General features: G+C 40.2%; 1 protein-coding gene across 1 annotated transcript; it reads left to right on the top strand.

Moving 5' to 3' along the window:
• Positions 1-6,474: 6,474 nt before the first annotated feature.
• EDN1 (endothelin 1) lies at positions 6,475-14,291 on the top strand. Its single transcript, XM_073676685.1, has 5 exons — positions 6,475-6,906; positions 9,272-9,452; positions 11,333-11,488; positions 11,629-11,739; positions 13,325-14,291. The coding sequence occupies exons 1-5, from the start codon at positions 6,849-6,851 to the stop codon at positions 13,464-13,466; spliced, it is 648 nt and encodes a 215-aa protein (XP_073532786.1). The 5' UTR covers positions 6,475-6,848; the 3' UTR covers positions 13,467-14,291.
• The last annotated feature ends 538 nt before the right edge of the window (positions 14,292-14,829 follow it).

Below are 14,829 nucleotides of genomic sequence, written 5' to 3' on the forward strand. Positions count from 1 at the left end.
GGATCCATTAGATAACTGATGCGAATAGAATAAGATGGCCCCCATTTATTACTATGGGTTTGTCTGGAGTCCGTTATGTGTCAGTTTTAAAATGGATGAAAAAGTTCTGCATGATGCGCTATTTCTTCCATTCTAGAAGCGGACAAATAACGGAGCCCAGACTTACCTCATAATAATCTATGGGGTCCCATCCGTTTTTCTCAATTACACAATGAATCTTTTTTTTACTTTACTTCAGTTTCTCTGCTCCTCAAAGCGCAAGTGTGAACATAGCCTTATGCAGTGCCCAGACTGAGCAGTAAAAGAGCAGTTCATTAATTCAGCTCCCCGTCACAAAACTAAAGTGAACCTATCAATAATTCATGCTGCCCAAACTCCAACCAGCATGAATTAGAGCCTCGCGACATGATTGCAGTCAAGCATATTTTTCTATGAAACACTCCTGCATTTCAGAGAAAATATAGTTTGCAGAACCGACTGGGAACCAGCTGGGAATCACTATTCCAGGTAATTGACCAGTCTCTTGCTATGGGAAAGACCTGTCAATCACCTGGAGAGGTTCTGGAAAAAACAGACCTGGTGAGGCACTGGACTAGTCTTGTCTCCAGCCAGAACATCAAACCATATTTTCTATTAAATGCCCGAGCATATCAGAGAAAGATAGACATGGCTGGAATCGTACAGTCAGGCTGTGATCAATTCTGCCTGTGGTTAGGGCAGCATGAATCAACTGACAGGTTTACATTAACGTTAATGAGGGAAATATGGTTGAACTGCATATTTCCAGAAACAGCGCTACTCTTATCTATATACTACATCTGATATTACAATTAAGACCCATTCACTTGATTGGTGCTGTACTGTACTACCTTAAAGTGAACCTTACAACTGATATATCCTGCCCAATCCTTGGTCAGCATGTATCAGGCGCTGGCTATACGATCACAGCCATATATGTTTGACTCTAAAACGGTGTGGCTTTTCTGAGAAAAACATACTTTAATAGCCGGCGGGGACCGAGCTAGACCAGTCGGACAGGCGGGTCCCCGGGGCTTCTCCCCGCCCACGGCCCTAGAGTGACAGGTCTTGATAAAAACCTATTCATCTTGTAAGGTTGAAACATTGCTGTCTTTGGCTTTATGTCCACGATGCATTTTTTAAGCGTTTCCGCAGCGGCAAAAATGCTGCAGAAACGCTTAAAAATGCATGGTAGAAGGCCTGCCATGTTCCCCAATGATAATCCGCATGTGCTGTGTACATTCTGCGGAAATTTCCGCTGCGGATTATCATTGCAAAAAAAAACACAGCATGTCCATTAATTTTGCGGACACGCAGCGTAATTGCCGCCATTGACTTGCATTGGAACGCTTGGATTCCGCATCACTGCATCTGTACATGCGGAATCCAAGCGTTTCAATGTGCGGATGGTACCCGGGTCTGGAGGAGAGGAGACTCTGCTCCGGACCCGGGTACCTTAGAACCTGTAAAAAAAAGAATAAAAAAATATATATTATATTTACCTTCTGACGGCCCCCGCTGCGCTCGTCCTCCCATGCCGGCAGCTCGCGGTGGACTGAAGGACCTGCGCTGACGTCATAGTCATGTGACGGCAGGTCCTTCAGTGTAGTGTATGGCAAGCTGCCGGCAAGCCAGGATAGAGTGAAGCAAGACTGCGGGGGCCATCAGAAGGTAAGTATAGATTTATTTTTTATTTTTTACCATTCTTTAAGGTCACACTATATAAATCCATGCCATTTGCATGGATTTATATAGAGTGACCAAGTTGACAAGCACTTTCCAAGTGATGCTAAAATCTCTTGGAAAGCGCTAGACAACCCGCATGTGGAAATGCATGTGAAGAACTCTTCGCATGTCCCTGGCAGGAAAAACACATGTACAATCCGTATGCGTTTTTTTCTGCCAGGGAGATGCAGAAACGCTCAGGAAAAATCCGGAGCATTTCTGCATCGTGGGCACATATCCTTTCTTTATTATGTGATGTATTAATAAAGAAGAATAACTTTTTACTACGGTGGATGCTGTTGTCGCTCTCTTCACCTACATGCACACAAATGCAGAGAACTGTTAATCCAGGGCAGCGGACGGGGAGAAGCCGCTGGTACCCACCTGTCAGTGTGGTTTACAGCACTGCTCAGTCCCTGGCAGCTATTATGTATGTTCTTCTCTGAAATGCCACAGCTTTTACCTGGCTGAGATCATACAGCCAAAATCTGATACATGCTGCCCGTGGATTGGGAAGTATTTACCAACTGTAAGGTTCTCATTAATCACATATGTAAAGTGATACAGAATATTATGGCTCTGTATAAGCAAAGCATAATAAATAAATAATACAGGAAAAAGCAGCCATGTTTTTAAATCTTATACCCATAAACCCTTTTAAGATCAGATTTCCATCAGCTCCCACTTAAGCTTATATTCACATCACATCTTACAGCTTGACGTTAATTCATCTTGAACCTATACCCATATTATGGGGAAGAAAGGTTAGCAGCAATAGCTGCACAGTTGACTATAGTTGTGCATTCTGTATAAAGCAATTTCAATGATTACTATTCTGTACTTCAATGGATCAGTGACAATCACGTTAGCAAAGTATTTGCCACCATGATCACTCCATCACTCACGCTACATACATTTACATACATAAGAGACTTAGCAGCCGACCAATTGAACTTTGCTTGTTTCAGTGAGGAAACCAAAAGATGCATTAATCAGAGCTGCCATCCTAGTTTTTCTCTTTCTGGACAACTTGCAAAAGAATTGGAAGCCAATGTGTTACAGACACATAGAAAGAAACACAAATGAATCATAAACATTATAAGTGATAAATGTCTACTGCTCAATAATGATATAAAGACATCGGTGGCAATTACTGTGATCTGTATAATGATGATAATTACAATGAGAAGAATTTATGCAAGCTCCACAGCCTAAAGAAAAAAACATAGACAAATGTTTTTTACTGTACAGTACAACAAAAAAATCTCCATTTTTGACAGACAGTCCAGGAACATATGGATAGTTGGCAATCCTGATGTCAATGGCTTAGAGCAAACTGTTTATTGAGCTTTTCCCCGAAACCGAAAAAGAGAGAGAAAAAAAGTCTTGTATGTACAGTGCTGGCCAAAAGTATTGGCACCCCTGCAATTCTGTCAGATAATACTCAGTTTCTTCCTGAAAATGATTGCAATCACAAATTCTTTGGTATTATTATCTTCATTTAATTTGCTTGCAAGGAAAAAACACAAAAGAGAATGAAGCAAAAATCAAATCATTGATCATTTCACACAAAACTCCAAAAATGGGCCAGACAAAAGTATTGGCACCCTCAGCCTAATACTTGGTTGCACAACCTTTAGCCGAAATAACTGCGAACAACCGCTTCCGGTAACCATCAATGAGTTTCTTACAATGCTCTGCTGGAATTGTAGACCATTCTTCTTTGGCAAACTGCTCCAGATGCCTGATATTTGAAGGGTGCCTTCTCCAAACTGCCATTTTGAGATCTCTCCACAGGTGTTCTATGGGATTCAGGTCTGGACTCATTGCTGGCCACCTTAGAAATCTCCAGTGCTTTCTCTCAAACCATTTTATAGTGCTTTTGGAAGTGTGTTTTGGGTCATTGTCCTGCTGGAAGACCCATGACCTCTGAGGGAGACCCAGCTTTCTCACACTGGGCCCTACATTATGCTGCAAAATTTGTTGGTAGTCTTCAGACTTCATAATGCCATGCACACGGTCAAGCAGTCCAGTGGCAGAGGCAGCAAAGCAACCCCAAAACATCAGGGAACCTCCGCCATGTTTGACTGTAGGAACCGTGTTCTTTTCTTTGAATGCCTCTTTTTTTTTTCCTGTACACTCTATGTTGATGCTTTTTCCCAAAAAGCTCTACTTTTGTCTCATCTGACCAGAGAACATTCTTCCAAAACGTTTTAGGCTTTCTCAGGTAAGTTTTTGCAAACTCCAGCCTGGCTTTTTTATGTCTCAGGGTAAGGAGTGGGGTCTTCCTGGGTGTCCTACCATACAGTCCCTTTTCATTCAGACGCCGACGGATAGTACGGGTTGACACTGTTGTACCCTCGGACTGTAGGACAGCTTGAACTTGTTTGGATGTTAGTCGAGGTTCTTTATCCACCATCCGCACAATCTTGCGTTGAAATCGCTCGTCAATTTTTCTTTTCCGTCCACATCTAGGGAGGTTAGCCACAGTACCATGGGCTTTAAACTTCTTGATGACACTGCGCACGGAAGACACAGGAACATTCAGGTCTTTGGAGATGGACTTGTAGCCTTGAGATTGCTCATGCTTCCTCACAATTTGGTTTCTCAAGTCCTCAGACAGTTCTTTGGTCTTCTTTCTTTTCTCCATGCTCAATGTGGTACACACAAGGACACAGGACAGAGGTTGAGTCAACTTTAATCTATGTTAACTGGCTGCAAGTGTGATTTAGTTATCGCCAACACCTGTTAGGTGCCACAGGTAAGTTACAGGTGCTGTTAATTACACGAATTAGAGAAGCATCACATGATTTTTCAAAGGGTGCCAATACTTTTGTCCACCCCCTTTTTTAGGTTTGGTGTGGAATTATATCCAATTTAGCTTTAGGACAATTATTTTTGTGTTTTTTTCATTGAAGACAAATTAAATGAAGAGAATAATACCAAAGAATTTGTGATTGCAATCATTTTCAGGAAGAAACTGAGTATTATCTGACAGAATTGCAGGGGTGCCAATACTTTTGGCCAGCACTGTAAGTCCTTGCGTTGACTTCATCTGTCAAAATCCCATTCATTTCTTTCTCAGGCTGGGTGCACATATAGTCAGCGCTATGTCGCCATTTCCAATAACGCTAGATGGAAACTGATAGAGGAACTGATCCCATCGTTTATAATGGGATTGCTCTCATCAATTTTGGCACTGGATGGATGCAGGCATCAGTTGCATGGCCAAATCACAATGTTTCATATAACCCCAGATTTACTGGTAGTAAGTGGTGAAAAAACCTGATGACAATTGGTGCATTTTTTCATCAGTTTTCACTTCAGTTCTGATCTGCTGAGTTGCTTTAGGCTCATATATCTGAGCCTGATGCAACGGACATATGTGAACCCAGCCTTAAGGTCCATGTACATTTTAATTTTTTTATTTTCGTCGCATAAATAGCGCACTTAATTCTCCAGAGCTTTACAGATATCATCACTGTCCCCATCGAGGCTCACAATTTACATTCCCTTTCAGTATTAGACCCCTGAGGAAGGCTGGATACAGCCGAAACACATTGTGTTTTTAAGAAATTATTTTAGGTATGATTTTTACTTGTTATATCTGCTACCACAAAAGCGCCATCCACCTGCTAATTCCATTCTGTAGTAGACTAACGTCAGCTGAACCAAAGAGCGCCCGGAAAAGTGAGCACTCCTATGTATGGGAGTAGGAAAGGCAGGCTGACAGCTATCTAAAGGGAATGAGTGTATGAGGGACTTAAGTTAGTTGATACTAGTATAGTTGACATTACAGTAGTTTTCAAGGTAATTTACTTAGCTTTTCTGGAGTTCGGCAAACGAATCATGTTATTAAAGGGGTTGTCCAGTCTAAAACAACAAGTCTGCAATCACTCTATGTGACTGCAGACTTGTGAATCTTCACATTGCACGCACTCTGCGATTTGGTCTGGTGTCAGTGGCAGGAATGGCGGTCACATGACCAACAGTATGCATACTCCCGGCCACATTCTGACTAGACTGTTTCCAGTGTGCTCAATGCAAATGTATTGTGCGCTGATGGCAGCAGTCTAGTCGGAATGTGGCCGGGAGTATGCAAATCACATACTTACAGTGACATGACTGCTGATCCTGGTGCTGACACTGGAGAATCCTCACAGGACGCTGTTAGTATTCACATAGAGTAATTTAACACCGGACAATCCCTTTAATGTATAACTAGACAGAGTTTTGGTTCTGGGTCCTAGAAACAGAGGGATAATACCAAATAGCAGACTCTGTTGTCCAATGCATTCAATAATAAAATATTGAAAAGAACTAAGAAGCTGCAAAATAGAAGAAATGGTAAATAAAAGTGATTTTCTTTTGAATATATAGGCAATGCCTCTGCAGAAATGTACAGCTAGTGAATGCAGTTGGGGCTGAATACATGGACAAAGCATGCAATCAGGTGTCAGATTCCATAATAATCCTCAGTTAATTGTGTGAGGTGCTGTGATGGAAAAGAACACCACTTATTAATGGTACATTCCTGTTCTAAGAGAGCAGGTCCTCCACCTTTCCAGTTCTGCCAGTAGCTGTAATAATGAGCAGAGCAGTCCTACTCCTCACACCTCTACCAGAGGCCGGCTGCACACGGAGACACCACTCCCCCTAGCGGCAGAAAGCCGTCACCGCACGTCTCCAAGTTGCAGAGATCTCTGTTCTCCCCGCCCCTGATTTGCTCAGACAGCGTCACCGTCTCTGAAGTTTGCAGGTTTCCTCTCCAGCCTCCCCTTATCTTAGTCTGCACGTTGCTTCTCGGTGACTAATAACAATGTCTCAGGATAATAGAAATTGAGGGCTGTTTACAAAGTCTATGGCGGTTGAATATAAAAAGGAGCAGGGCAGCCGGCAGCATCACAGTCACTTTGGGAGCTCTCAGGAATTACCAGCACTCATCTTCTCCTAGTGGACTCTGGATTGGGGACATTATCAATTCTGGAACACTTTTTATTCGTTTTGTATCTTTTAGAGCAATCACTTCTTTTTTGATTATTTATTGATTTTTCCTTTTTTTTGGATTTTAATATTTTTTATACCCATTTTGTTCTCTATTAATAATGGATCTGGAGATGATGATTTATCTATTGGCTCTTCTACAAGGCACCTGTGGAGCAGGTAGGGATGAGGCTTCTGATCGCGATATATCCCGATAGTGATAGTGTGGCACTTCGCTTGGCAAAGGTTGGCATGTCACCCCCAGACTGTGCTGGCTGATCAGTCATTTCTTGGTTAGATCATTTTAATTGAGAAATTGCATTGTCTGTATGGGATGTGCCATTCCAGGCTGCAGCCTGGGCGCAGGGCAGCATTGGCATCACACAGGGGGTGAGAGGAGCTTGGCAGCGCTGCACTCTGATGCCCATCATCACAGACATCTCTGACTGTCCTGGGAAATCTCCCTCCGAGTTTATAGGAATATCTGACTCTGACACTTGGGAAGGGACCAGTTCTGCACCTATGGCGGAATATGACACGAGATTAGCAGCTAGTCTCTGTAATCCCTCTCTTGTTATTGCGCAGGTAGAGTATTGTGCAGACAATGTCTCACCCCTATAAACTCGGGGTAATTGAGCTCGGTGCTATTTACAGGCAGTTTATAGCTGTGCTTCAGCCATCAGGTGCACAGAGCTCAGGAGGGTCGGGATTAGGAGGCAGCGAGCCCCGGCTGTCAGCACAGCGGGTGTACAGGGTGTACAGGGTGTGAGAGCACCTATAGAGCACATGGGATCAGCGCCACCGAGGGGCACCGAGGCCGGACTGTGCCCTGTCATACCGGATTATGTGCGGGGCTCAGCTCCTGCTCATCCGGCACCATCAGACTAAAGTCAGAATAAACAAATATACAAAGGGATATATAGCTAGACATATAGGATAGAGAAAGATAGGACAGAGAGAGAGAGGAGATGTATAGATAATAGAAAATAAGTGAGAAACAAAATAGAGAGGAAAGATAAATATATAGAGATTAGATAGAAAGATAGGACAGAAAGAGAGAGAGAGTAGATAGATAATAGAAAATAAGTGAGAGAAACAAAGATAGAGTAGATAGAGAGGATAGATAGATAGATAGGACAGAGAGAGAAAGGAGATGGGTAGATAATAGAAAATAAGGGAGAGAAACAAAATAGGATAGACAGAGTAGATAGATAGATATGGTAGGTAGGAAAGAAATTAGTTTGAAAAAGGGTAAATAAAAAAAAAGGGAAAATGTAAGAAATGGCAGTGAGACAGAAAAAAAGAAGTGATGAATATAGAAAGAGCAAAAAGAAAGGAACATGATGATACATAGTAGATAGGAAATTTTTTTTGTGAGTGTGGGTAAAGTGACAGAGAGACAAAACATAATAGTAGTAATAGACAGACATATAATCTATCTATCTATCTATCTATCTATCTATCTATCTATCTATCTATCTATCTATCTACTATATATCATCTATTTATATATCATCTATCTATCTATCTATCTATCTATTATCTATCTATCTATCCATTATCTATCTATCTATCTATCTATCTATCTATCTATCTATCTACTATGTATTATCTATCTACTATATATCATCTATCTATCTATTTATCTATCTATCTATCTATCTATTTATCTATCTATCTATCTTTCTATCTATCTATCTATCTATATATCATCTATCTATATATCTATCTATCTATCTATATATCATCTATCTATATATCTATCTATCTATATATCATCTATCTATCTATCTATCTATCTATCTATCATCTATCTATCTATCTATCTATCTATCCATCCACACATCTACATAGATAGACTGATACTTTACTTCTTCATTTTCTGATTACAATTAGTCGGCATCTAGATTAGACCAGGAGTGACAGCTCAGCACTTGTTCCTGGCACAGAAAGAGAACATAATCTAGAATTTCATGAGACTAGGAGCTTGAGCAGATAACCAAATATTCCCCTGACTCCTGGGCTTGATAGTGAAATGATTTATGTGAACATTGCAGCACAACAAATCTGTGCCAAAAGTGACACCATGGCTGTAAGGCGCCCACTCTCCTGGCTGATTGTCAGATTTTACCAGGGCTTTATATACTGTTTGCAGAACATTGGCTCCAATACTATATAGAGAGCAGATAAGTGCTGCAGTGCGCAGCCTTCTCCACATCCGTGCTGTGTAGTACCCACATATTAATCAATATCATGTATGCGGTGACATGTTTAGTCCTGCCTGCTACTATTATCATGACAGGAATGCACACACGGCATTGCACAACAATAATCTCCAGCTGGAGTTACATTTCCTTACCCTGATGTAGCATCATACTATCACCACGTGAGGTTCCCTATAAGTTCCATCACTGTCACAACTATCAATATTCCCATTTAGGAACATTCACACCAATGTGTTTCATAATTAATAGAACATATCGGAGTTGTGTAACGTAAATGTTATGTATCAAGATTAAAACCCTTTTTCCTAATTTATCTGCAGGGTCAAGCAGAACTTTCTCATCCTCTGAAGACTCCTCTCTAGCAGAAGCTACAGCCGCTCATCAGTCCTCTGGTGCCCCCTTGAGGCCACGCAGATTTAAACGCTGTTCTTGTTCATCACTCATGGATAAAGAATGTGTCTACTTTTGCCATCTAGATATAATCTGGATAAACACTCCAGAGTAAGTGTCATATGACTTTCATTTTTTGAGCGTCTGTGGCTGATCTTAATTGTTAGTTTTCCCCCAGAAAGTCCACCGACTTTCTGGAGTGAAGTTATAAGGCCAATCATCTTGATTTGGAACTTTTCCTATGTCAGGTATCAGTTATACATGACTGTTCTCATTGACACATCAATATTACAGTTTACAAGATACAATATTGTTAATAATGATAACTTGTATAGATAAAGTGTCATGTTGGGTCTTATGTATGAGATGTCTTTATATAAAATAAGAAAAGGTATTGTTTATGTCTCGTAATATATGTAATGAAGAAAACGCTGGAATGGTTGCACAATAACATGTCATAAAATTTTAGGCAGCCTGATAATTGACAGTAGGTAATGACCATACGACACACCCAATCTGCCCAATTTGTCTGTTTTCCCTCATATACTAAAAGCTTACTTAGGATACGTTTTAATGGATGTTTGCTGGTCCCACACCTATCCCAGAGTTCTGTACTGCTACAGGTAGATTTTCTGCAGAGGATAGATGCTTAATATTGTAGTCCTAGATCCTCAAGGAGATTAATGGAGTTTTTATTACCTTGAGCAATAGGACAAATGTCTAGGATTTTCCTACCGGCTTTATATATGAGGCAATTCCATAATATATTTAGCAACCTGTGTATATTACATACATAGTCGCTATATACATTCTGCCCTAGATGTAACACAATCATCTCTTGGAGTATGGAATTGTGATGGGCTTGTGCTTACTCTGGCAGAACGGTGGCTCAGTGGTTAGCACTGGCGCCTTGGGTTCTGATCCCAAGAAGGACAACATCTCCAAGGAGTTTGTATGTTCTCCTTGTGTTTGCTTGGGTTTCCTCTCACACTATAAAGACATACTGATAGGGAATTTCGATTGTGAGCTCCAATGGGGACAGCAATTACAATATCTGTACAGCGCTGTGGAATATGACGGCGCTATATAGGTAAGCACTATGAAAAAAAAAATTCACAGGAGCTAATCTGAAGATGAATTTTAGACAATGTAGCTAACGTGGAGTGATCATAGCTGTGTCATATTGGATCAGTGCTAACAGCAGCCAAGTAGCCAACACCTAAGAAAATAAATACAAGTTTAACATCATGCAGGCGCAGGGATTTCTCGATCATTTTAACCTCTCAGATGATATCTGCTTTACACCAGCACACGTCTTCGAGGTTTGGAAATTGCATAAATTCTAAATGTTCCTAAAAATGGGAGCTCTGAATTCTGCGCTTCTGTTAGCGCTTCTCGGTCCAAAGCGTGACTAATGCAGGCGCATTGGCCTTGATATTTGTTGACACTTAACTAGAGAGTTTTCATAAGCAGTAACTATGTATAATGGGCTCGAACTGATAGCGTAATAGGCTAAGCAGTAAATATTTGCCTTACTCTTTACCTCTCAGGCATTTACAGTGAAATACTCCTAAACTGTGATTTAAGAACCATTAACAAGCTATTAATTGAAATACAGGTTGCAACCTGTATAACTTGCTGGTATGCCGCTGTGAAACTAAGGCTTGCAATTTGTGAAATTGTATGCCATTAAATAAGACGAAAATTAAGGTCTTTTTGTGCAAAGGTTATGTGCAGCGTCTACTGTGTGGGAAGTTTTTCTATTGCCTGACACTCGCTAAGTGGGCCATGGAGTTTGTATTGATATAAGAAACCAAAATCATATTGATTGATGTTTGTTACTGATATGGAAACATGTAGTATTGCTTGTCAGTCATCTATTCTACCTGGGGTTTGGATTATGTTATTTATGTTATATATATATATATATGTACTTTTTTTATGGAATGGGATTTATTTGCACAACTAAAAATATAGCATTTACTTTACAGAAAAACAGTGCCTTATGGACTTGGAGGTCCCCGGCTGAAACGTTCGCTGCAAGAGACAAAGCCAGAAGAAGTTCTGGAGTCTAGTAGCAGGTGTATCTGTGCCAAGCGTGAGGACAAGAAATGCCTGGACTTCTGCCAAAGTGCTGCAGATCTCAGGTGTGTTCAAATATATTCAGTCTGAAAAAAAAGTGAACCCTGAGTACACCTGCAGCTGAGGCGGCCTTTATCTCAGGAGCATGTGTGGAGAATAGGTGTTCCTTGAATTGTGCCTTACAATGCTTTGTTTTCTTACACAGTGTCCAGTCTTCCGTTAAAAAAGAAAGTCACCCGGTTCAGAAGGCCAAAGTCTGCAATGGACTCCTATTGGGAGGGCAGTGCGTTCATAAACTTCATACAGACACTAAAAGGTGAGCACTCAACTGATACATATTGAAAGGTTATACAATATGGCATTCACACACATATATATATAGCAACCCGCTAAGATGTTTAAACCTTTAAAGAGCATTGGTCAATGTTATTTATTGTATCATTTTATAATCTAGTGGGAGGATTCAGCATTGGATTCTGTTTTTACTTTTGCAGCACCCTTTCACTGTTGGTGAATTGTAAGCTGCTCACCGGTAAATGTCAGGTTACATGAGACACTAATCAGATGTCAGCTTGTAGAAGAAGACGCCAAAGGACAACTTTACTTTCACCCACCCAGATTTATTCTGCAGAATTACAGTGGACAAGTCACCATGACAATGCTGTTTGATTTCCAGTTCAGTGTTATAGAGCAGGAAGAGCTGAGCAGATTGGTATTTAGTTTTGTGGGAAAAGGATCAGTGTAACTTGTAACTTTTTGCTCAAAATCACTGATTATATTTGGTTTAGGAGTCCAGCGGGCTTTCCATGTAAATGGCTGTCAATCACTGAATAGGACCACCCACTGGACTCCTAAGGCAAGACCAGCAGAGATTTTAATGAATACACTTCAAGCTATACTGAATATTTTCCCACAAAAAAGTATTAATCTACTCATGCTTTGTAAATGGCACACAGTTATGTTTTTCGGTACATGGGCACTGCATCAGAATGGCAATGTTGTTGGAAAATGTGTCCATGTTCTGTAGTTGACTTTTAAAGAGAATCTGTCACCAGGTTTTTGCCAGCTAATCTGAGAGCAGCATAATATAGACACGGAGACACCGATTCCAGCGATGTGTCACTTACTGGGCTGCTTACTTTAGTTTTGATAAAATCACAGTTTTATCAACAGGAAATTATCAGTAGGACTAGTAAACCTGCTGCCATGTAGTCCCCCATATTCATGAGCTCTGTGTAACCGCGCCTCCAACAATGACTGGCAGCTTTCTGCCTATGCACAGTGTACACGGAAAGCTGCCAATCAGTGGTGTGGGCGGGGTTATACAGAGCTCTGTATTCAGAGAACTGCTAGATCTGCAGCAGAAAACACTGTGCTGTTATCAAAACCGCAGCAAGCAACCCAGTACGTGATACACTGCTGGAATCTGGGTCTCAGTCCTTACACCATGTTGCTCTCAGATGGGGTAACAAAAACCTGGTGACAGATTTCCTCTTAAATGTATAGTTGTTGGTTCTTTAATAATCCCTGCTATGTAGTTTTGTACAGTATACATCATTAACTGAATAAAGCAGGACGTTTACATGAACAATATAATCCCTTAGCATTAAATGGGAGATTTGAGATTTCCCATGATAGAGTAAAGAACTGGAGGAGAAGGACATTGTGCTCACTAGAGTGTTGTGGTCCCTTCATTATTGCAATCATGGAGGCCCAAGGCTGAGACCACCACTGATGACATATTCTGCTTTTGTGACATTACAGATGTCTAAACCATTTTCTTTCAGTTCTTAATTATAATCTGTAAAACAACAGGAATTAAAAATTGTTGTAAATTCAAAAACTTTTTTAAATCTTATCATTACTTTGAAATAAACCAGAAATCATAATTTATTTTGCAGAACGGAATCCATCAGACAAGCCATTAAAAGATCATATATCTTTGCCAGGCTATTGAAGAAGCTTCAAGAGATGAAAGATGAGACACGTCCTTGGGCACATAGAAAGAGAGGAATTTGGAAACGTACAATAACAACATCATAGTTGACGAAGTGAGAACTGTCACCTTTCCTTAGTGTGGGAGACATTGCTGTCAGTGAATGTGTTCCTTGCGTATATTTAATTTTTTCTTGGTGGCTAAGTGCACTTAATTTATAAAGACTTTTTAAAGTAGAAGATCTGGAACTACCATCCAACTTCAAGATGGACATGCGAGGTGGATAAAAGGCGGGAATCCTTGCTGAAATAATGCTGCTGGTTATGGAAATGAATGCCATAGGAACATGGTTGCGTTAGAACAGAATTTTTGAATAACCTGCCGAACAACATTCATTGCTACTGACACTGACAGTAAAACACTGGAACATAATATTGAAAACTACATGCCTTATTCTACATGTAATGCTGCATATGGACCTACTGTGTGCGCATTGCAGATAGACTCGTAAAGCTATGCCATTGTTTGAGGACGTATTACATAATGCATACAAGTCTACCTCAGGTTTACTTCCTCTGAAGGGCTTCCTTCCTGCCTATTTTTTAGCTTGTCCTGAGAAAACACCTTGTGTCTTAATTCTTGGCGGTAATTAAATCTCTGAAATGCAATAATCCATGATTTAATTAGTGACAGGTTGGTGTGGTCATAGTAATAAGAGGGTAGCACCTAAAGCTACTCGCACAAGCTAAAACTGGGTTTTTCATAGCAGTTATTTAATCTGCTATCTCTTATCTAAATTTATTATGTGAATATTTTTTAAAAATATTTATATTATTATTTGTAAAGCTGCTATATTTACTGTGTTAAATATACATTTCAGCAGGCCATATTGGTCTATGCATGTTTGTATTTCTGTATGAAAAAGAGCTTCATGCCTTCAGTAATAATGTTAAAATAAATATTTTGTAACCCTATAAAAAGCATTGTGACTTTTTGTTTTAGAAAATCAAGACGTTAGCTAAATTACATGGCTTTCGGTTAAGTAAATGATGCTTTATATAAATATTTCTGACCACAAAAGACCCCATTGCTGTAACCAATGACATACAGTGCTGGTCACCATTATTGGCACCCCTTCATTTTTTTCATAGACTGTACAATATCTTCAGAAATAAATGGAAATGTACCAAAGCTATATCATCAAGATTTTTTAATTAGTAAAAGTAATACTGCCCTTTGGCATTGCTGACAGTCTCTAAACATTTCTTGTAGTCATCTATAAGCTTCTTGCATTTCTCAGCTGGAATTTTCTCCCACTCTTCCTTTGCAGTTTGTTCAATTTGTTCAAGCTCTTGAATGTTTGCAGGGTTCTTTTTCTCAGTGGCAGATTTCAGCTCACCCCAAAGATTTTCAATGGGATTGAGGTCAGGACTCATTTCTGGCCATTTTAAAACAGTCCATTTTTTTATT

This window comes from Phyllobates terribilis, unplaced genomic scaffold (genome assembly GCF_046119375.1).
Source record: "Phyllobates terribilis strain yellow unplaced genomic scaffold, ASM4611937v1 Scaffold_4__5_contigs__length_816908805, whole genome shotgun sequence".
In the NCBI taxonomy this organism is placed as follows: domain Eukaryota; kingdom Metazoa; phylum Chordata; class Amphibia; order Anura; family Dendrobatidae; genus Phyllobates; species Phyllobates terribilis.

Coding starts and splice junctions, on each gene's coding strand:
- EDN1 (XM_073676685.1), top strand. CDS start 6,849: ATGGATCTGGAGATGATGATTTATCTATTGGCTCTTCTACAAGGCACC. Junction 6,907..9,271: donor ACAAGGCACCTGTGGAGCAG/GTAGGGATGAGG, acceptor ATTTATCTGCAG/GGTCAAGCAGAACTTTCTCA. Junction 11,489..11,628: donor CAAAGTGCTGCAGATCTCAG/GTGTGTTCAAAT, acceptor TTTCTTACACAG/TGTCCAGTCTTCCGTTAAAA.